This window comes from Zonotrichia leucophrys, chromosome Z, assembly GCF_028769735.1.
Source record: "Zonotrichia leucophrys gambelii isolate GWCS_2022_RI chromosome Z, RI_Zleu_2.0, whole genome shotgun sequence".
Classification (NCBI taxonomy): Eukaryota; Metazoa; Chordata; class Aves; order Passeriformes; family Passerellidae; genus Zonotrichia; species Zonotrichia leucophrys.
The window spans coordinates 33,004,101-33,028,212 of NC_088200.1; the positions used below are offsets into that span (position 1 = coordinate 33,004,101).

Consider the following 24,112-nt stretch of genomic DNA (forward strand, 5'->3'; position numbering starts at 1 on the left):
TTTATTTAACTTTTCTTTCTCAGTAGCTCGGAGGGTTTTTATTACAGGAGAGGGAGTAGCTCCTTAACACTTTTAAATTTTGAATGGTTTTACTAAAATAGTCATTATTTGCTCCCAACCTTTCAGTGGCAGCACATGTGATCCAAGCATGCTTTCAGCATTAGATTTTTGGGGGTCTGGGATTGATGTGATTTTTTTTTTTGCCTATTCTTCTTGAAATACAAATTCATTTATGTTTCCAAGCTAATTTTGTACTGTGGCAGGGACTGATAATTACAAAATTTAAACACTGTTTTTCTTGCTTTGTTTTCAGAGTGCAGATCAGTAGCTCAGAATTTTTTATGTACTGTTATAGGCTTTATCTGAAGGAGGGTACTGCAGTCAGTTCTGACATGACAAGGCTCTTCCTTGTGAATTTTAAATTTGTTCATTTTTATTTTGGACCCTCCGCTAAGAGTTGCAAGGAGACTGGATAAGAATATTCATAGCAGAAATACCTTCTACCTCTCTGCTAACCATCTTTGGATAAGATGTACTAGTGAAAGCATAACAAAATTCTATGTAAGGTTCCTATTTGTAGAATAATGGTATCTGTTTCATTTTCCACAACATATAAAAAAATGTCTGGAAGTTCCAGTTAAACTTTTCTTAACTAGAAGCTACCACAATGGCTGAATAAAAGGGATTTAAAAAGCATTTTTGTACTTTTGGAATATGGATTCAATTTAGAATGAGAATATGAGTGCACTGATAATGATTTTGAAATAAGCCCTATCTGAAACATATGCATAAACGTACTTACATGAAATGCATCTCTGACAATTGCTTAGAATTACATTTCTGTAATGTAATGAGCATCAATAAAGAAAGCACTACCCAGACTTATCTATGGAGATTCTGTAACAACTGACCTACTTGTTCAGGGAACTGTCACAAATTTGCAGTATTTTTCAACCCAGATAGCTTCAAACATACTTCAATCTCTTCTCAGCTGGGGAATGGAAAATCTTAGAAACTGCCAGAAGCCTTAAACCTTTCAAGTGCCAAGATGCACAGCTCCGTATCACTAGGAAAGAGTGCAGTTTGATCCTTAGTAGTGATAGCCCACACATGAAGTGCTCAGCCTCATTTTCTCCAGCCAATGTAATCTTTAAGGAGAATTTGAATTACAACTGCAGGCAAGATAAATTTAATTGGGATAGCGTTGCAGTCAATTTATAACAGAACTATTTACAATCCGTTCTATTACGGCCCCTTCCTGTTTAGACAGAGGGTGTGTTCAGAGGTTTATTCCCTAGAGTGATTAAACTGTCTCTTACTAAACGCGGCCACCAAGCGCCCACTTAAAGGGAAGTCTCATTTTCCTCCGGGGCCTCGCCCCTGAGGGGCCCGAGCTGCCCACGGGGTCGCCGCGGCAGCCCCTGCCTCGACGCGCCTCAGTAGCGGCCGCCGTGCGCGCGCAAAGAGCGCGGCAGGGGCGGCCCCTCACGGGCCACGCCTCTTCCTGGGCGGGGCGCGGGCTCCGCGCCGGTCCCGCCCTACGCACGGCGGCCCGGCCGGCTCCATATGAGGTGGCTCCTGGGGAAGCGGCTCCTGGGGAAGCGAGCGATCTCCACGCCGCGGGCGGGCCGGAAGCCTCGCCGGCAGGGGCCGCCAGTCCCTCCGAGAACTCTTCTGGGAGCGATCGAGTGTACCGCTAGAGCGCCCGCCCGCAGCGCCGCTCCGGCCGGTGGCGCGCGCCCCTCTTGGTGGGCGGGCCCGCGCCCCCGGGTGCGCGCGGTAAGGCTGGGCAGGCGCCGCCATGATGAACAGCGGCGGTATCGGGGTCCCGTTGGGCTTCCCCCTGGGCCCTACGTCCGTCATCCAGGTCACCAACCTCTCCTCGGCCGTGACCAGCGAGCAGATGCGGACGCTCTTCGGCTTCCTGGGAGATATCGAGGAGCTGCGTCTTTATCCCCCGGAGTAAGTGAGGCCCCTGCTGCTCTCCGCAGCGACGGAGCCTAGGGATGAGGGAGAGGCGCGTAGGGGCCGGGGGGTAGCGGGAAGGGCAGGGGCAGGAGGCTAGCGGCGCCATTTTGAGTGCGGGCACCAGGGGAATGTCACGTGGTTCCCCCCCTTTGTATGGTCGGAGCTGCGGAGAAGGAGCTGCGCCCGCACTTAAGATGGCGGCGCCGGCCCTTTTCCCTCTTTCCTAAAACCCGCTTTCTGTAGCTTGTCTGGCTCCTCGCCCACGCTGGTTGCAGGCGAGCTAGACCGGGGAGTTCCAGGCCCGCCTTCGACCGACTGCCTTTATTCTTTTTCTTTTTTCCCCTTGTGTGAGAAGGGGCTGTTCGAACAGCAGCCAGAGTACCTGAGGTTTTGTAGCGGGCAGAGGAGGGAACCTGCCCTGCCTCGGAGTTGCCCCCAGTAAGGCTTGTGCAGTAAATTAATCCCAGGCGTCACATCGCTCGCTAAATTATAGCGGCTCGTGGTGTCAGCGGCGTGCGAGGGGTGCGCTCAAGTGGGAGATGCAGAGGTTGCCTCTCTCGAGAAGGTGATGATCAGCAGTAAAGGGGAGGAGATGAATTTTTTTTTTTCTCTCGAGGCAGCAGTTGTCCTGGGAAGCGAATAATAAATGCCCTTAAAAAATTAAATCGGACTAGTGGAAAGGAGAGGGCATTATTAGCATCCCAATACGTGAGCTTTGATACAAAAATGCGCAGGCTAATAAAACTTCGTTTTGCAAAAGAGAAGAGCCAAAAAAGTTGGTGTTTATTAGTTTTTATATAGCTGCATAGCATCTGATTATATTTGAATGCCAACCATTCAGAAAAAATAACCACTTAATATGTAAAGATATGCTTAAAATGAGATATGCCTTACTGATATCTATATGGTGGATTTTTATACTGTTTTCTAGGGCTTTGTCCTGGACTTGTTCCACAGTTGGTTCTTTATATTTTTAGTTTTCTCGTGACTGAATTTGGTTTTTTGTTACAGCTGTTGTTCTTGTCTTTCACTAGGTTATATAACAGGTTTTAAGGGAAATGGGGACGTTCTTGACATTCATATACAGATAATTTCTGTACCAATATACAATTTTGCCAGGGTATATATACACATAAAATACTAAAATCCAGTACCATAATAGGGAATAACTTGGGAATGTCAAGGTCATGACGCTGATTAATTCAGTTTTCAGAGATAGGATGCGGGATTGTGATTACCTGCTTTACTCTTGGTTTTATTTACTGTTATTTATGCATATATGTTAGAGGTGAGGCACTTCTCTTGCCGCATACTTCTGGACATTTGAACTGACATCCAAATAGCTACCTTGGGAGAAAACTAAGTATGCCTAAAAACTCTAATGCCTTTCCTTAGAACCAAAAAAAAAAAAAAAGTGCCTCCTGTTGACTTTCTGAAAATGTATTTAAATACCGTTGTGATAAATTCATAAAATAGTATTTGATTGACAAGCGGCTGGGAAGTGAAGGTATCCCAAACAAAACATAGATCACTATCAGTTTGCAATACAGTTAAAAACTGAAGCTGGTTTGCAGGATGTGACAGGTCTTTTTGCCTTGATGTGTACTCCAGTATGCTAGCCACTGCCCCAGCCTAGTGGTGTTTTCAGTTTAGCAGGAGACCAGTGATACCTGTAATTGGATTCTTAGTCCCAGACATGCACAGACAGTCCCATACACTTGTAAAGCAGTTAAAGTTTGCCTTTCAGAGTAGGCCTCAAAATTACATGTGTAGCAGTGAGCATTCAAATGTGACCTTAGAAAGATTTTTGAACAGTTAAATGTTGAAAAACTTACTGAGCAACAATTGGGTTTTGGCAGAATGAGTTGTTTGGAAGCCAGGAGTTGCAAACTGTCTCTATTAGGTGTGTAATACTGCTTGCTACTGAATAGTCTGGAATGGTCTTGACAGCTAGAACTCTGTTGGAGAAAAAACTTTTGATTTAACAAAAAGTTGGGTGATGGACTGGTTTGTCATAGCCCTTCCCTAGTCAAGGGCGAGACTGGATTGGCCTCCGTGTTCTGCAACCAGGAAGTTCTGCTCTGGTTGCAACCCAGCAGGCCTTGAGAGATGGAGACACATGCCATACCAGACCTTTGCAATGGGGTTTGGAGCCTAAAAGTGTTCTCTTCATGAACCAGAGTATTTGGACAAAGCCTAGTTTAGCATTGAGGGCTGCCACCCAAGTCAATCTCACTTGTATCCCTTATCCATTTTGCCACACATGGATGGGCCACCTTCACTTAAGGGACATCTCGTCTGAGAAAAAGGGTTGTCATCAGTATAGTCCAATAAAAAGAATTGTTATATCCTGCAGTGACAGCAGTGTAGGTGAGACTTTTGAGGCAAAACACACAAGAGTCTTATTTAAACTGATCTGCACAATTAATCCATAATATTCTATTTTAATAAGTTATTAATTTCTGTCATATCTTCCACACCTCACACACCCCACCTCCCTGCCCCACCACCCCACCTCCTTGCCCCACTTGAGAAAATTTGGACAGCTGGAGAAATGTTTTATAGCCTTTTTTTTCTTACTACCATAGATTTCTGAAAAAGTCCTTCTTAGGAAATACTTTGGTTGATTTTTATTCTGTTAGGAGATGAATGTTGCTGTCTTTCTACAAAGTGAAACAAAAATGGTAGAAATGTCCCAATACTATTTAGATATTTATTTCCTCTTAATTTTTTTTTCTAAAGAGACTAACTGAATTTTAGTAACTTTGAATCAGAGATATACAAGTTGCTTTTTGACGTCAAGGCTGTATTACCTAGGAGAAAGATCACGAGTCTCCCTCAATTCAGCCTCAGTAAAGGCTAGCAAAATAAAGGTGACAAAAGGAATTAGAATAGGACTTGAATGTTTTAGCAAAAAGTCCTCTTAAAAAGGCTGATGGGAAGACTTTTGAGGCCCCCTTCATAAAAAGAGAGAACTCAATCACTGTTCAACCTTCTAAAATTTTAGATCTCTTAGATCTTAATGGTTTCTCTTGAGGCAACTTTGATGTGTTTTTAGTAGAGAGCGACACCTTGTAGAGAATTTCTCCTTTCTGACCTCTGGAAAGCGCTTGGTATCAAGAAGTCTTTGTATGGCCTCATTTGCACCAGTTTTCAGACAGCTTATATTTTTTTACATATTGTCCACATAGCTTTTGTGTTCTAAATCAAGGAATACAGGAGAGTAAATCTTACAAAAACACGCTTGATAGTGCAGGCTCTATAGATGTTAAAATTTATAGGGATTACTGGGGAGATCTGAAACTGCATGGAGCAGAATTATATTTTTGAGTTGGCAATGAAAGCAAAAAAGGAAAAAAAAGTCAGGAGATATTAGAAGTCTTCAGCAGTGTGGACCATAGAACCTTCAGTGGTGACTTCAGCCATTTGGGTTATAATACTGAGGGATATATCTAAAGAGAGACAAGCAAACACCATACAGTGATGACAAGAAACTCCAAGACATGAGTTCCTCCCTTCCCTTAGAGTCCTCTCCCCCACCAAACCAAAGCAAATAAAAAAAAAAATTCTTTGTGGTGCTCAAAGAATCTCTAGAGTACTGAAGAAGTCATAGCTGGCTGTCACCTCTGAGGCTAGGAACTCAGAGATCTCAATGGAGATCTTACAGCTAGCTCCGAAGCTGGTCTGTGCAGTTAGTTCCTTCCTGAGTGTGGAAACTTGAAATGGTAAAAGCATTATCCACCACAAATAAGTAAAAGTGAGCAGAAGTGCAGTCAATCTTAAAATGTTTCTCTATATTGTATGACGTTTCTGTCTCCCACTCTCTGTTTAGTTTTTCTTCCCCTATGTTGTCTTTTCTTACAGAATTTTCCATCATAGATGTTTCTGAATTTCATTCTGAATTTGGCCATCTCTAGATATTACGCATTTGTGCTTCTGTCCTGGTAGCCAGAAACATACTACTCTGCCTGCTTGAGGCTTACATTTTTGGTTTATTCTTATAATTAATATGATGAAATAATGTGTCTAAAACTTCTGATTTGTATTTAAATCCTGAAATCTAATAGAATTTCATAGAATAACTGGGGAAACATGTCCTTGGAATTCGAGGGGACTCCCAAGATGGGTTGTGTTAAACTTGAACTGCTGCTGGTGATTCCAGAAATTTGGCAAATGTTTCCATTTTGGTTGAGACAGGACCAGGGTGAAACCGTCTGTGCAGCATTTTTTCTATGATTTCAAATGAATCTGCTGATATTCCAGGAATACAGTATTCTCTCTTTGAGTATTTACCGGTACTTCCTTCATGCGAAGAAGTAAGCTGCTAATATAAAGGTTACAAACCTTGACTAGGGAATCCGTTTTTAATGCAAACTTAGTTGTTTTGGTCAAGATTGCAATGTTTCCGCGTTTTCTCTTGGCATACAGTGTAATGGAAAAGTGAATTACAGATTTTCTTCCCTTTTGTAGCCAAATGGTGTTGTGCTCCTACTTCCTCCAATGGTTCTCCATGCTACATTGTGCTGAACTTTGGCAAATGGTTTTTGTTACCTTAGTCAGCTAAGACGCAGTATTTGAAAGCCTTCTCAAGAATTGTTTTTATCTTTGTAAGAATTAATAAAACTACTTTGGTGAAAGCCAGAGAGAGAATATTGATTATTACAGACTAGTATCTGAAGTGGCTTGTTGTCTTTCCTAAAAAAAAAATTTTTCAGGGAAAAAACAAAGATAAACTATAAAATATTTACTGGCAATTGTAATTGTCAAGTAAGTATGCTCCTTCAAATAGTAATTTGAAATGTACTATTCGGTGTTGTGTAGCCAGTTAATATAAGAAAATTAGTCTTGTTAATTAGTGATTTTGGCGTACGTAAGTTTTCTTAAAGTTGCTCTATCTTTTTTCACTGATACAGCAAGTGGCAAGTTAGTAGATTTCTATACTTTAGGCTTCCTTTTCTATGAAAAAAATCTTTTTTTCCCTAAGGAGTAATAGTTAAAAATATATCCATACAGTTATGACTAATTGTTATTTTTTCCTTTTATCTTGCAGCAACGCACCTCTTGCTTTTTCCTCCAAAGTATGTTATATTAAGTTTCGTGAAGCATCAAGTGTTGGTGTGGCCCAGCATCTAACTAACACGGTTTTTATTGACAGAGCTTTGATAGTTGTGCCCTGCGCAGAAGGTTAGTATTTTAGAAATTCTTCTGTAATGTTGGTCTTTGTTGTATTTGTTAATTGTTTTAAGCTTTCTATGTAAGGTGATGCTCTGTTGTTGTTTTACTTTATTTGATTGCTTTTTGGAAAAAAAAGGCCTTGATACAAAATTGAAAACTGAATGAAAAAAGCCCCAGTTATACATGTTTAATTGAAATTCAGCATTGGCAAAAAGACAGTTGGTTTAAGTTATAACTCAGGTTTCTGTAGTTATTGCGTATTTTGAAGGAAAAGAGAGAAGAATAATTCCTTCTACTATTGTTTGTGTAGGCAGGTGTATTCGCACACAGAGTTCTCACTGAAGTCAATGGAGCTCTGGGAAGATCAGGCAATTCCCTGATACTTAACATTGCAGTTTGAATCTTAATGTATCACCTTTGCTGTAGAGACTTTTTTTGCTGATTTGTGCTTTTTTAAAGATACGGATTATTTCTGCAGTTTTAGAGTGAATCCCAGTTTTGTCTTACAGATGTGGTATACTCATTTGGCCATTTTAGAGTCATCTAATCCAAGATACTTAGCACTCAAAATACTGTTTGAATATAAATGTTTATCTGCTAGGTTAATTTTTAAACTTTTTTCTTTCTTGTTGCTGTTGAAAATGTTACTTCATGTGCCATAAAACAATTTCCTTATGTATACTGGTACTCCTTTTTGTTTTGGGTATTTGTTTAAATATGCAGTGATCTGTCCAGAATGCTCTCATCATTAAATGTTCTTAAGAACATTACTAATGTAATGTAATTACATTAAAAGTCTTCATGAGATGAAAGACTTGATTAATACATTGACAGATGTTCCTTCCCCTAGCTCTGAGGCCATGCTTTTATAGATGTGTTGAGTACATGACGATTTGTGTTCTTAGTAGAAGCATCCGAGATTTGAATACAGTTACATGAAGCAGGGTCCTGTGGCAGGCATATCAATGGATTTAGGCAGAGCCCCATTGACTTCACTGGGATCACTGTGGAATTTAGCCTCTGACTGATAGCTGGACCTTTTGCCTCCTTGGAATGGAATAATTCCAGCTGCTGGAGTGAACCTGACTTTACTTGCAACTTAGTTGCTGTTTTGCCATGAACAGCAATATGTAGAGTGATTGAACTGTAAATTGCAACAGATCAAGAAATACCTCTTAATAACATCTCTAGCTGCAAGAATCAGGTTTTGGTTCAAAAAAAAATACTATTGACTTCTTGCAGTTTGTTAACAATGGTCCCAGAGTACCATGTTTTGGTGTGTTTGCTGCATCATGATCTAGATAGTGTGAGATGAGTGCTGCTATAATACTCATTTGGGATGTTCTTAACAAACTGATAGGTCTCAAAAATTTCACAAACTATAAAAGTACTTTCACTAGAGGCTATATTGACCTGCAGTGTACTGCCTATTCTTGTAGCTTTCTTAGGCAGGTCATGCAGCCCATACGTTTATCTTTGTAAAGTCTAGGTTTTTAGTTCCTTTTGTGTCTTGTTTTGGGGACTCTTTGTTTTCATATTTTTAACTTGTTCTTAAACCACAAAGAGAATATTGCTGTATGCACTGGAAGGTGTGTAGAGGCTAAGTGCGCCAGAGTCTCCAATTGAAGAATTGCCCCATAATAAATAGGCTAAAGATTATTCCAAATCTTAGTTTTATATTTCATCAGTAAGATCTTAACACTGGTTCAGTATTACCAGAGAGGGAAGATGGCTGCCTAATGAGGGAACAACACTTCCTGGTGTTTTTCTTGTGATGAGATCACTGCCTGACATGATATGGCAACAGGCAGGTAAAGCTATATTTTCCTGTGTCTTCTGTGGTAGACAGTGAATGAAAGGAGAATAAGTCAAAATTCTGACAAATCTTGTTCCAGCTCTATTGATAACTGGCTGATCAGGCATTTCTGAGAAAATGTGATCACTGTTCAGAATCTTTCTGGACTCCACAAAAATGTGTGCATAATTAGGTGAACAAGGTTTTGAGATTGCTTTTTTGATGTCAGAATGCTGTTCTCTGTAACTTTGTATCAGAATCACTCATTTATAAAAAGATGTGAATTTATACAAATTTAACTTTCTGATGAATTTATTATTGTGTGGAATAAGTATGACTTTGGAGACCATGGCACAAAGGTTTTTTCACTATGTATCATATGATGCACTGTTAATGGAGTCAGTGAACTGGATCATGGGTTTTAAAAGATGGCTTTTTATCCTACCAAGAGGTAAAATTATACCATTGACCAACATTCCCAGTAATAAACATTTAATGTGTGAAGTTAAACATAGGGGAGAGGTAAAATGGAAATCTAAAAACATGATTCAAAAAAATAGAAAAATACCTGACATTTGGAGTGTATTTAAAGAGTGGTAAATCAAGGAGGAAATCACTACAGAATGAAATCAATGTATGGGACATTTGATGAACAAATTAACAAAAATGTTATTGTAAATGAAGTAAGACCATTAAGCTGTGAAAATACAACTTTTTGTGTGTGTGTATTGGTAGGTTTTTCTTTAAATATGCTTTGAAAATGCAAAGATGAAAGCTAAACAAAGATACCACCCTAATCTTTCTAAATTTTATGTCCACATTATCTGGTAGATGGATTTTGACTATTAATTTGGTTTTGTATGTTTTCTCTGTGTGATATTTGTGCATTATTAGATGACTAGACTGGCCAAGGCAGACCTGTTACACTTGCCTGAGTTAGGCATTGTTTGCCATGCCACTAAACCTGCCGCCAAGTGAAACCTTCATGGGGGAAATGAGATCGAAGTCTGACCTGCTGAAGATGGACGCCCTGTCTCTGTTTTTATTTTATTTTGCTTTCTTTCCTTTGTTTCTTTTATTTTTATTTTATTTTGTCCCTTTTTTGTTTTGTTCTGTTAAATCTCTTTCCCTTGTACTTGTAAACTGGTACTTCAGTTCTGTAAAATGATGTTTGTAAAGGGTTCACAGTGTTTGATTTTGAAGTTGACTTGAAGCTGCTTATGAATGGTGGATGGTATACGGAGAATTTAGAATATGATTTGTTTTTAGTGCTCTGAATTAAGGATAAATTTGATTTGGAATTTGTTTAAGTATCTAAATTGTGTAGATGAGTACATTGTGTCAGAAGACAGGAGTAGTGTTTTGAGATGCAGTCTTCCATATGTTGTGCTTTATGAGTTTATCTTGGAAAAGGACAGTTAAAACTCTTACTTCTGGAGAAAGCGACTTTAGAAAGTAAAGTTATAATATTTTTCTGCTACTTTCCCTCAGCAGAATGTTCTATTTTATGTTGCACCAGCTATTTAAAAGAAGGTTTACTATTTATGTCTAACATGATGAGTTTAAAATAGTTATTTCTGAAATTGAACTTTTATGAATATTGACTGTCATAAAATATTCGTTTACTTCTGATGAAACCTTTCTCCAGTGAGGTCAGTTGGTAGTAAGATTTCATAATTTTTTCTTTCTGTAGCTCTCAGAAAAAACTATTTACCACTCATAAGTACAAATGCAGCCTGAAGTTTTGGTTGGAGTGTGTAATGTGAGACACCTTGTCTTTTAACACTGTTACTTGTGGGAAGATTGAATCAGTTATCTTTGTGTGTGTGTGTGTGTGTTGCACTTTTGACATGCTCTAGTGGTGATTATTTCAGGAAGATGTTTTTAAGAAAACATTAAAGTCAGGAAAAAAAAAGGGGGTTTTTGCAGTCATCCCAGAGTCCCAGAAGCCCTGGCAGTTCATACTGGAGTGACTGATCCCTGAAGGATGTTCTTCTTGGTGGACAAAGTGGTGTGTCTAGTCCTCAGACACTGCTCTTCCCAGCCAGCTGCACTGGGATCTCTTGGTTTCACTCCTTTCTCCCGACTCTGCACTGCAGCTGGGAAGAGCTTTGATTTGTCATCTTTGTTGGATTTGGCTGTGACAGTTGTAATTGCCAATAGCTCTAATCTCTTTATTCCCTTCTGCTAAATCCACTAAGATTCATAAGTTGGATCTAATAGAAATTATTTTATTTCTAATCATACATGTTCCATTGATGTAAAATAGAAGGAAAATAATGACCTTTTTAATGTTTAAAGTAGACTATGAACTCTTCACTGTTTTTAAAACAAGCAAACTCATTGCAGGAGCACTTTTGGATGTGAGAGTTAACTGTAGGTTCACTGCAAAGAATTGGAAATTAATTTCTTTGGAGCGCTTGAGGAATAAAAATACTGTCACTAGTACTTGTTGGATACAGATGATTCTGTTTAGCCTCCAACAAAATGGGTTCTAGTATGGACTAGGTTGTCTAGGGCTCTTTAGACTAATGGTACACAAAAGTAGCAATCACAACCATGCCTTTTAGCCATGCTGGGACAATGTACATTTGCTTCCAGATTCTTTTGCAAAGGGGAGAATCAATAAATGATCATAGAACCTGCAGTTTAATAAGCAGAAGAGCTTCTAAGAAATCTGTCTAAGGATGTGGTATAGATATGGCGTAATTATTTTGACTGCTTCCTCATTAGAAAATAAATATCTTCACCTCATTCTTACTCAGATTTTAAATACTATGTTCTAAAAATGAAAGTATTATTTTTAAACTAAATTGTCCTAAACTGTTGTGTCATAACCCACATGTTTTGATGTATTCAGTGGGCTTGTATTTCCTTTACAAATACAACCACAGAGGTAAAACTGCAAAATTTAAAGCTTTTAACTCATGAAGTTATTTGGACTTGCAAGTTAATTTGTTTTTCAAAACTATTTAAACAATATGGAGGTAGATACTCAAGATACTGGAGATTTATTTTTGTTCCTCCACAATAGTGTTCTCTAGAATTCTTTTAAAACTTGGCAAGGACTTAAAAACTGGAAAAGTTTTTCTGAAGAGACAGTGTCGTTGAATATACAGGCAAATTTTCAGGGTTCTGTCTGTAGAAATAGGCCCTTTCTCATTCTTGAAAACAAAACAAATGAATCTTTCTTTGTGATGTGGAACTGACCAATTTGATTTTTGTATTTAAAATAGAACTTCACATTGTTGAAAGACCAAAGTATTCTGGAAATAATGCTGCAAACTTTACAATTTACATATGCATGCTGTTCATTCTGGGAGCTGCTAGAGTGGTGAACTTAACTGAAATGTTCAGTGGATTTCTGGAACAATGTTTCAGCAAGTTAATGATTTCAATTATTTCAGTGCTATGATCCATATACTTAAAGTTTATGCTTCTACTGAAGTCACTTTTTGAACTTGAGTCATTGTCAGTCTTAGTTATATGTGCCTAACTGAGCTCCTGTTTAAAAGGGCTGAATGCCTAAGCGTTTTATAAGTTTACTTGGTTAAGTGTGTATTGAATTGGCTGTATGTAAGTGCATACTTAAATTAGGCATATACTTATGTACAGTACTGACCAAGGATCTCCGTTAGCAAGCAGACATACCACTATCAGAACCATTTCTACCTTTGGATTTAATTGTGCCATGTCTCTTGATCCATAGAAGCATGGAACATGAAACATGCATGGATAGCTGTTTAATTGCAAGATGTGAACTGTTAAGGATAAGTTCTGGTTCATTACTCATTTGAAAAAACTTTAATACTTTGATTTTCAGAACTGGTACATAATTCTGTGCCTAATTTGCATGCACATCTGCTGGAACTCTATATTCAAAAGCCTGTTAGTAGGCCTACATATTAGGCAGGGTACACAGAGTACCTGATACTTTTGAGCAATCAGGCAAATCAGGTACATCTCTCATTGCATGCCTGACTTCAAAATGAGATCTCTTAAGAGTGCTGAACATTGTGATGTGGTGGCTTAGATTCATGCATGTTTTTTAAAAAAGTTCTGGAAGTCATTATTGCACAGTTACTGCTAAGTGCTAATAATTTTCCTGTTTTTCTCTCTTAGTTAGCAAAATTAAGTGGTTTCTTACATGTTGAGTTGCAAAGTGTCTCAAAATTTAACATAAATAAAATAAATGTAAATAGGAAGCATGAAAAAAGGGTACTGTTATTTTATCTGTTCTGTTCCACCCATGCTACATATACATTAAGTTTCCTTTAGATTTATTTTGTCATTCAGTCATACCCAGCTGTAACCCAAACTTTCCCACAGATCTGTAGAGCAGGTTTGCAGCACTTGTTTCTTTTAAATTTTTAAATTAGTGTGTTTTCTGTGGTGTCAGTTGGAACTTGTATTGCTAAACCTGCATGGTGTTTTGAAACCTACCTTGAATTTTCCTTTTCAATAAGAATATTAATCTTCAAATTTTGGATTTAGATGTTTTGTAAAGGAAACATCCATCTGACATGTTTGTTAAAACATGCAGTTTTAATCAAGGCAGGAAACCACTGGCACACTTTTTCTGTATTACTTGACTATTAAAACAATGTTGAAATAAGAGCATTTACTTATATTAAGATCCATGGGGAAGTACCAAAGGACTCAGTTGGTCAGCATACGTACAGTTATGCCAGTAATTTTGAATAGATTGTAAATACCAGTGTAGTTAGAACTTCCTTCACAGGTTTTTTAGCTTTGTGTTTAATGTTTGTGCCAGTTTTAGTCCCTTTGCGTTTCAAATTTAAAATGTACATTTAATTGTAATCACAATTGTTTAACATGTAATGTTTTTTGTTTTGGAGATATTTTAGGGGTTCATTTAGTAGTCTAATCATGGCTAACATTCAATGAAACCAGCATTTAATTCAGATTTGTTATTACTTACTTTTGGTATTACAGGAGGACTATAATCAGGTCAAAATAGCAGGAAGTACTTAGGTTGGGAAAAGAGAGCTAGCTTAGCCTGGTCAAGCTGAAATTATGGTTTTCTTCATTCTCGGTAAATTTAGAGTTAACTTAGCAGTTTCAGATAAACTGAAATGACTAGAATATGACAGTACAAATCTTAAGTTTTTTCTACTCTTCCTTCCTCCACCTTCAACTTCACTTGTAGTGTGTATTCTGTGCAGTCACAGTAGTTCAGTGGTTTATTATTTTATGTTTTATTTATTTTTACATTCTAAGCAGGTAACACCAAAGGAATAAAGAAAAGCACAAATTTCAGTCAGCACATACTTTGGTTTTTTCTTTTTTCCTTTTTTTTTCTTTTTTTTTCCTTTTTTTTTTTTTTTTGTTTTCTTTCTTTTGCTGATTTGGTTATTTGCCATTTCTGGGGATTAAACTTTAAAAAATGTTCTTCTTTTCTGTATCTGATGTTCTGTGTGCTATTAGTGATGCAGCCAACACGAACGGTTGTCATGTGTAAAACAACTTTCGATCACCGCGAAAACACCGCCCTGGGAAAGCGTCCATGCTTGATATCGTTTGGTTCATGAACGTTAAGTTTCCAGTACAGGTGACCCATAGCTCAAAGTGTTAAATAATTATATACATTATTCAGTTTTTAAAATAATAATCCTTTAATGAGATTGCTAGTCTTTGAAGTTTTGCTCACTTTTGTTTTTCCTAGTAGAGCAGGGTAAAAGGAAAAACTTAAGTTATTTGTTTCTTTTTAAGGATCTGGTAGATAGATTCATTGTTATTTATTACATTTTTAAATGCAAGGGTAATTGTAAAATCATAGAAAGAGTAACATCTGGCTAGTGTTCCAACTCTGTGTAATGCTTTCATTTGCTTCTTCAGGTAAAATCCCAGATGAAGCCAAAGCCCTGTCTCTGTTGGCGCCTGCTCCTACTATGACAAGTCTGATGCCCGGTGCAGGGTTGCTTCCTATACCTACACCAACTCCCTTGACTACAGTAAGTGAAGTTCAGTGTCTGTATATTTTCCAGTTTCCTTTGTCTTGGTAGCCTTTTCTGTGGACAGGGAATGAGGACTATCTAGTCAGTGGATGTTGCAGTGAGGGTTTAGCTGTGTTGACTCTCCTGAGGATTGATCAGAAGATATCCATGTACTACCTTCCCAGGGTTTTTCTTTCAGATAACTGTTTTCCAAAATAGTGGGTAAATACTGGTTTTGATTTTTGTTCATTTTTAATTGCTGTCCTACCCTGTAGGGTCATTAATTTGGTCCAGTGGTAGTTACCACTGACAAAAATGTTATTAAAACCTAAGTCACATTGACACCAGTTCTTCAGAATATTAAAAGCTGCAGTAGAGACTTTTCCTTGATATCTCTGTGGCAAGATTTTTGACTGTGAGACTGTCTTAACAATGGTTTTGCTATGAAAAGTAGAGGAGGTTGGTTATGCTAATTTTTCTCCATTTCCTTTTGCCTCTGTAAGCCTTTCTTGACATCAGCAAGTTGCTGTGGTTTATTGAAGGAAAATTTAAGGTTAAAATAGAGTAGTATTTTCCTTTGTTACATAAAAAGAGGTACTGATGGCTTATTAAGAATTCCCCACACTCCTTAGAAATTAATTTCTTGAAAAGGCAGTTGCTTTCTGGGTAGAGAAAATTCAAGTCAGGAACTCAATGGACTGATTTTGTAGTGATTTTTAAGTGACTTTTTATAACATTTCACAGGAGAGTTTTCCACTTCCAGTTACAAACATGAGAGCTGTATACTTTTCACATTCTCTAAGTATGAGTGGAAGAGCTTAAAGCATTCTTTGCATTTCAACTGTAATTAATTTTGTCTTGGGTGATTCATTTGTCCAGAATATGGTTATGTGTCCTTTGATCCTGAGCACTGGAAGTTCCCTTCTTTCCTTGTTGAGCAAGATCTCAGCCATTCCTTATCTAGTCCAAATAATTGTTTCCAAAAAATAAGTATACTAGCAGTGTCTGAAAGAGTCTTACTCAATTTATTTGACTCTTAAGCATTAGAGCCTGTATGTTCTGTGATTAATATAAATCCCTGTCCAGATCTCTTTTGTAAGATGTTAACTGATAATCCACAGAATATCTTAACTATGGAAGCTTCTTTTTGGGTAGGTTTTTCTTTAAAAAAACCTGTTGCGCTGTCACCTTTAAAGTATTGCTTGTACTCATTAGATCTGTTTTTGTAGAAGTATTAAACAAGTACTGATAAATGGAATATCTTTCGCCAAGTATTAAGAAATGGAATGTCTTTCACCAGTGCTTGGCTGCAAACTGTATTCTGTGCTTGTATGTTCCAGCTTGGTGTTTCACTTGGTACTTTAGGGGCTATACCAGCAGCAGCATTGGATCCTAACATTACGGCACTGGGAGAAATACCACAACCACCAATTATGGGAAATGTGGATCCATCCAAAATTGATGAAATCAGGAGAACAGTCTATGTTGGAAACTTGAATTCTCAGGTAGCTTTTTATTGTTTCTATGTTGTGGAAATACTAACAGAATGTGTGAAAATGTTATCTATGAATTCTAGTCTTACATATTAAAAGAGTTTCTGTTAGTTAATGGCAACATGAATTAAAACAAAACCCCCTACATTTTTTTATTAATGATGTTTTGAATTTTGAAGGTTCATGTGCCAGTCAGATTAGACCAGGTGTTGTCAGAATACCAGAGAATCCACTGTAGATCATTTAAAGAAACCTACTTCTAATTGTGTGCTGATTAAATGTACAGTTTGCTTGTGTTAGATGTGCAGTCCTCAGAAGTCATGAGATGATGGTAGCTGTCCTCCACAGCACTGTGTAGTTGCTTAAGTACAGTAAGATGGAATGATGTGTCCTGCTGGAAGCTGCACAATTAGCATAAATGTCTTTCAATCAGAAGCTTGGTTTTTTGAACAATGGTCAGATTAATTGAAAAATATTTGCTTTTGACTGATAGCAATGTAAGTATTACATTTCGTAGTTTTTGGCTTCTGAAACAGCTACTGAGTGTAAAAGTACTGTTGATTGTGATGAAATAAAACAGACTGGTAGCTAGAAGCAAGTAAAATCTAAATCCTTCAATATTGTTTGGATTTTTTTGCTTTAGTTGATCAAAAGTCACAATTAGTACCTTTGAAACGGGTATAAGGAAATTTCTTACCAGTTACTTCAGATTAGTTACCTAAAAAGTGGGAAATCCCATGTAAATTTCTTTTCTTTTTTTTCACCTAGATGAAGGACTAAGGGCTTGTGACTATACTATTTAAAAGTGTAGAATATTCTTTCGATTAATGGAAGAAAGTATACACTTCTTTAAGACTTAAAATGTAACATTCTCAATGATGCTTTGTAATGATGCTTAGATATCATTCCGAAATTCTGTGGCTCTTGGACTACCCAATATATTACATAATTTTCATTGTATAGTTTACTTCAGCTGAGCTCTTCAACTCTTTCCCAGACTACCACAGCAGATCAGCTGCTTGAATTCTTTAAGCAAGTTGGAGAAGTCAAATTTGTGCGAATGGCAGGTGATGAGACACAACCAACTCGATTTGCTTTCGTGGAATTTGCAGACCAAAATTCTGTACCTCGAGCTCTTGCCTTTAATGGAGTTATGTTTGGGGATCGACCACTGAAGTAAGAAATTAATTATCCGTATTACTTTTGAATGAGACATTTCTTTTTATCATTATACACACATTTATGAATTATGTGTAGCAAAATGCTGTGACTAATTTTTTTTCAGTATATGAACCTGTTGTTAACAAACCAAAACATTTTTATCAATTCCAGTTTCACAGTTTGGCATAAATTTCTCTCAATAGAATATGTACAGCATTGAGTAAAACACATTTATATTAATCTTGAGGTAGTGTAAGCTATAATACTGAAAAAGATCTTTAAAGTCCATAGTACTAATTAAGTTATCAGTATGATGTGTATGTAGTTAGTAGATATTAATGTGAAGATTTGATCTGAAATAGAGAAGTAACTTCCTGGACTTCTAAAAATATCGTAACATAAGAATGCTGTGCTGCCTTTCTTTAAAAGTGGTAAGATTTCAAAGTAATAAAAGATGCTTTGGATACTTGGAACAGATGGGTGTTTTGCTAAACTTTTAAGTTTTTAATTTTATACAAAGTTGTTTCCTTACTTGTTTTTCATTTGCCCTGTTCAAACATTTAAGAATGAAAGGTTGTTATTTTTCTTTAATTTAGGATAAATCACTCCAATAATGCAATAGTGAAGCCTCCTGAAATGACACCACAAGCTGCTGCCAAGGAGCTAGAAGAAGTGATGAAGAGAGTAAGGGAAGCTCAGTCTTTTATATCTGCTGCTATTGAGCCAGGTAGGTATATTGTGTTGATTAATAATTACTTGAACTGGCGCATTCTGTGTTTGCCTTGGTACACATTTCAAGAGCATTTTCAGACACAAGAGTATCAAGAGCTATTCAGTCAGTACATGTTGGGGAAAACACCAAAATAATCAAAATTCTGTTCATGCATCTAAGCAGTGGCAGGAAGCTTTTTATGTCATCATATCTTGTTTTCAGATGCATGTTCACTGAATGTTTTCAAACATTGCAAATTTAATACTAAGTCCATACTTAATGATGGCACTTTTTAAGTTAAGAGCACTTGAAAACATTTAAAAGAATATGTGCTTTCTATTTTTTGTTGTCTTTTAGCACTCACTAGTGCCATAGTTTTATGATGAGCATGAGCTAGCTTGGTTCTGAAAGCCGTAATGTTATGCTTTCCTCACCTATAAGCAGCAAGTGAATTTGGTTTCTTTTTCATGATTTCTAAAGGCTGTATGCATCCTTAAAGCAAATGAGATCAGAGAATAAATCTGGGATAAATATTAACATATTGTAAAGGATTTCTTTTCTTGGAGGTTGTTTCCCTGTTAACACTGACATGCCAACTCAGGGAGGAATGTGGTGTTGTGTTGAGAGGTCAGACATTGCGGTGGTGATTTATGTTGGCTTAAACTGATTGCATAACCACAGCATAAAAAAAATCTCAACTTTGTAAACTTTCTGCTTCTTTTCATCAGCAACTTTTTGCCATTCTTATTAACAAACCCAGATATTGTCTTGTGTTGGTCAGATAGTGTGGAGTCTTGAGGGTTGTTTGGGGGGAATTATTTTCTATTGTGTTTTTTGTTTAAAAATAAAAACTCCAGCACTTTATCACTGTAAAGCAACAGAATAGCAATTAGGCTCTTAACTGTGTTGAGCTCACTGTTGAGGTTTCTATTGAGTTTCTGGCCTACAGTCAGACTTTTCAGCCTGTTCTATTCTTCCTTTCCTCCTATGAAACAATGTGGAATAAAACATCAGTATTTGTACAGTGTTTGAAATACTTAAAAATACAGACAGTAATACTTATATTCTACGCTTGTTTTCAAAATTATGCTCTCTAAATTTACTCTATTCTTCTCAAGTTATTAAAAAAATAAGAAGGTAATTATATTAAATAAATAGAGCAAAAGGAGGACGTGTTATGATCTTGTGCATTGTGGCAGCAACATAAATCCCACTCATAGTAGAGCTAGCTGTTTATAATTATCTGGTTTATGTGTACTGCTGCAGGATGGCTGCACTCAACGAGTATATGCAATGACTTTCTTGGATGTTTCTGAAGGATATTTGCAAAGAAGGAAGATGTGCAGAGAGTAGGCCCCTTGCAATATATGTGGTACATTCCACTTGTGCCAGATTGTTAACTGGGATCTTTAAATGTTCTGAGCTTACACTGCAAAGTGGTTTTTTCCTCTCAGAGTCTGGAAAGAGCAGTGAAAGAAAAGGCGGTCGATCTCGTTCCCATTCTCGTTCAGAATCCAGGTCTAGCTCAAAATCCCGATCTAGAAGGAAAAGATCACACTCAAAACACAGGTAGGTATGCTTTTTGTTTCAGACATTTTGGGATTTTTTGCAAGATCATATTGGGATTTTTTGCAAGGTGCTGGTTACTGATATTTTTTAGTTATAGACAGGTGTTGCTATAAAGATAATTAACTTGCACCCAGAAAATCAGCATAACCAGAAGTTTTCTCTGAATAGGTAGTTTTCCTCTAAACCCTGAATGTTTATAGGATTACTTTCAGTTTAAACATTCTAGAAGGTACTTCCTGTGTCACGTAAAATGAGTTCTGTGGGTTTTTGTACATTTTATGTTTTTGTGCATTAGACTGTGTAGCCAAATAACATTTTGTGACCTATTTTAGAGAGAAATGTAGAGAGACCTATGTATTTTAGAGAGAAACCTGCATTTTGTGTATGAAGCATATAACTTACTGGCAACACCTGAGCAGATGGGTTGGCTGGTTCTTTGACTGGTTTTGGTATTGTTCTCAACTTCTAAGCATTGAGTTAATTTTGTCCTGTAAATGTTTTTAAAAAGCATATAGAAAAGGCTTCAGGGGCAGTTTCTCATTTTTCAGGTTTTGTTTGCTTTGCTAAATGTATTAGTTCTGAAACAGAAAATTATCAGGTAATTCTTGAAGAGTAGGATTGTTTTCTGTGAATGAAACAGGCTTGTTCTGTGAGAATTATAAAGGCTTCCCAAAATGGTCCAGATTCTTTCAATGTCAGGAGTATATTCTGAGAACCTAGGTAAATAAATTTAAAGATATTTGGCTGTGTTGAGGATGGAAAAAAATACCAAAATATGGATTGTTATTTGATTGCTTACACCTTTTTAAAAGGTGGATGTTGTCCATGTTGCAGCAGCATCTCTGAGGCATCCTTTCATTCATGTATTCAAACAAGACTGCTAGGATACTTTTAAATTCAGAAAATCTGGTGAGAGGGAGTTACCATCAATTATACTATCAAATAAATGTGATACAAGTGCAGTCTTCCATTTTGCAACAGCAGGGAACCACAGCAAGTGACAGCGAGTGACTTCAAAATGTCAGGTGCCTTTTTAATGCAGGAAGGACCCTTTGGTCACTTCCTTATTGCTTGCTTCTCTGCTATGTCCATAACTGAAGGCATAACTGAAAAACAAACTGGTTTTTGTTCAACAGTGCAGTCATTTCAGTATTATCTTGTATTAGCACAAACCAAGTAAAATTCTAGAAGATAAGCTTTTCTTTCTTTAAATGTGGAAAACCTGTTCCTTAAACAAATGATAGTTATTATATTTTACTATGTTATGTTAAATTGTGTAATATTGCCACTGCCGCTTTTGAGAACATGCTGAAAAAAAGCCAGTCTGACTTGTTGAAGCAGCTTCATCCATAAAAATAATCTATCCTTACTGCTTCCCTGTTTTACTGTTTTATATAACATCATTTTCATCTCTGTGACATAAAATTTATTGAAGGTTATGTTTTGATTCACATTATTTGCAGTGCAATAAATTGCACTTGCAGTTGATTTGTATTTTTCTGCTGATAAGGAGACCAAAGCTGTAGCTAAAAAATGGCTTTCTCTCTTCTTGGTGTATTTTACTGATGCCATTTGGAACTACCTAAAAACAGAGACCAGACAAACTTAAGGGAATAAAAAGCAGTTACAGTTATTGTAGGACCTCGACATACACTTAGGGCAGACAAAGCCCTCCCCAGGGGCTACACCCAAAGTGGACCCGAAGCAGATCATTGGTTTTCACACTTTCACACTTTTATAAGTTTGGTTTATTTGCATATTGGGGATTAATCTTTCAATTACAGCTTCAAGTAGTGAAGTAATTTACCCCAAGTTTGCTTTCCCCCTAACTCACTCTTGTTTACATTTCTCGGGGCCTGAGAAAGTAAGGTGTCCTTGACTCCCAGGCCTGGAGAGGAGTTGCTTTGTCTGATCAAAATGGGAGAACAGTAGCTAACACTCTATATGGAGTTATTTAACTAAGGAATTGCAGGATTACAAATGTATGAAAAATACAACAGCTAAAATCCTGAGGCATCATTCAACTCTGTGTCTTGAGCTGTGGAAGGTAGGTGCGGTTGTTACTTTTTGTACTTCACAGTTCTTCAGGTTTTATTCAGTAATATATGTGATCCTTCTCTCTATGGTAAGTTAAATTTTGTGGTGCCTTGTGAAGCGAAGTATCCAATGATGTGGTTTTCTGAAACTTAACATGCAAATTCAGCTTTTTCTTTTTGTTTCCCTGGGGAAAAAGGGTCTTCCAGAAATTAGGGAGTATTTTGGAAAAAAATTTCAAATGCTGTTCATCGAATCTGCATGAGACTTTTTTTAAAAATCAGAGTATCTACACTTTAATTACAGCTGAAATCCATGCTAGCAGATTCTTTTATGTGTAAGGGTAACTTGACTTTATGAATTTAAATTACAAGGATGGATAACAGAGAAAGAAGAGATTGTTGCAGCCAAAGTCCTCTTTCTTTGATGACTCAGACTTCAGTAAGTGCCTGGGCCTGGAAAGGAAATTAAATGTAATTTATTATTACAATGTGCTGCATATTGCCAATCAGATTTTATGCAGTGTCATTTTGTAAAGACAGCTGTTGTAAATTGTAGTAACTTCTATTTTCTGGATTCATGGAGATTATTACAAAACAGTGGTATAACTTAAATGGCTTGTTACATATGGTGAAGCATAAAGTATCCATGTTTCCAAAAACATTTGCTGACAGTATGTTATTATGGTGTCATTCTTGAAGGTGCCAGATAAGAATTTGTGGTGACACAGCAAATGTATACTCTTGTGTTGTTGGTTGACTTAATTTGTTTGAAGTTTCCATATTAAAATATTTTTCTTCTGGTATTCTTCATTTAGAAGTAGATCTGGCAATAGATCGCTCTCAAGACACAAGGACAGACGCAGATCCCGAAGTCCTCTGAAAAAACGGTCTAGATCTACAGAAAGAAGGAAATCAAGAAGTCGCTCTCGTTCTCGGTGAGTTCTGTTCCACAACATGGTATTGTCAGCTCAAAATACAGTTTTTGAAAAAAAAAATAAAAAATAACTAACCTTTTAGGTTACCGTAAAGGGTGGAGTCTCATCTGTGGGACAAAAAGACAGAAAGTAAATTTTAATACTGAGTATAGTGGTCTTGACTATGATAGTTAACTATCTTTCTTGTAGCCTGTAGGGTGCCTCCAGGGGTTAAATGATCATGCTGAGGCACCTGAACTTCGATAGTCTCATCTACATTTATACTGACATCACAGCTGACTGAAAAGAAAATTTTGTGAGACTACAGCCAATAATTAAGGAATATCCTATGTAGCTTGTGAACCCACTAAAAAATTGATAGTGCTTGTTTGATATGTATCTGTTAAGAAGTATCTGAATTCAGTCTGACCTTGATCCTGTATTGTGAGAACGTGTATAAAGTTCTTGTGCACAACCTTTTACTTTCATCTTTGACTTTTCTCGTAGTAACAGCAGGAACAAATGCGTATGTCGATTGTATGACATATATATGTTTCAGGATGTGTGTATGTGTGTATTTATCTAGTTTATTACTTTTTATGTCTCATCATCTAATTATTAGACTGTGACATTTAAACAAGATCATAGTGTAATTTTTTTAGGGATGAAGTAGTGAATTAAGCTCAAACCAAAAGTGCCTGTGTAAATAGCTTCATGAATAGAAGTCTTGGTGTGTTCTTGGTTTCATTTCTGTAATTCCCCCAATTTATTTAAAGGGAGATTTGTACTTAGGTTGTGCAGCTGCCTCTTGTTGTAGGAGGTAAGTTTTGTGGGCAAGAGAGCTGCAAATGTGTGGACCTGTGTGGAAACAAAACTAGATTGCACAGCTGACTGAGTTTTATTATGGATCCTTTTTATTCTGTTTCTGCTTTCTGGAGCTTCTTGAGTCTGCCCACTGGAAGGGTGAAGTTCAGTGAAATCTCTTATAAATTAACTACAAGACATTTCTTGGGAGGCTGTAATGCTGGTATTATGGGACTCTGTGCTGTTTCATCTTTATGATGTTACATTCCATCTCTGAGACTTCTAATGTAGTACTTGACAGAACCTGATGGGAATCAAAGTTGTCAGACTGTAGAGCATACAACAATCTGCTGTTAATTTGCAGTTGAGGAGGAGATACAGCCAAACATCACTTCAGTTGGAGGAAAGTTTGATCTTTGGATCTTTCATGTGTGAGAGTCTCCTTTAGAATCTGTAAAAATCTAGAATAGATACCAATATCAGGTAACTTCTGTCAGTCTGGTTCTTCTTGAACAATCAGGCATGCTA

The 24,112-nt window shown here is 37.1% G+C and overlaps 1 protein-coding gene across 2 annotated transcripts in view; it reads left to right on the plus strand.

Moving 5' to 3' along the window:
* The first annotated feature begins 1,510 nt into the window (after positions 1-1,510).
* Positions 1,511-24,112, plus strand: part of SREK1 (splicing regulatory glutamic acid and lysine rich protein 1) — a 33,134-nt gene continuing 10,532 nt past the window's right edge. The window contains exons 1-8 of one of the 2 annotated variants that reach the window (XM_064736711.1): positions 1,511-1,962; positions 7,019-7,152; positions 14,798-14,913; positions 16,236-16,400; positions 17,386-17,564; positions 18,146-18,276; positions 19,716-19,830; positions 22,682-22,801. In XM_064736711.1, coding sequence (XP_064592781.1) covers positions 1,802-1,962; positions 7,019-7,152; positions 14,798-14,913; positions 16,236-16,400; positions 17,386-17,564; positions 18,146-18,276; positions 19,716-19,830; positions 22,682-22,801 — 1,121 coding nt within the window. In that variant the 5' untranslated portion in view covers positions 1,511-1,801. Of the gene's footprint in view, positions 1,963-7,018; positions 7,153-14,386; positions 14,511-14,797; positions 14,914-16,235; positions 16,401-17,385; positions 17,565-18,145; positions 18,277-19,715; positions 19,831-22,681; positions 22,802-24,112 lie in introns of those variants that run through there. The other variant, XM_064736712.1, reaches the window with a different exon arrangement.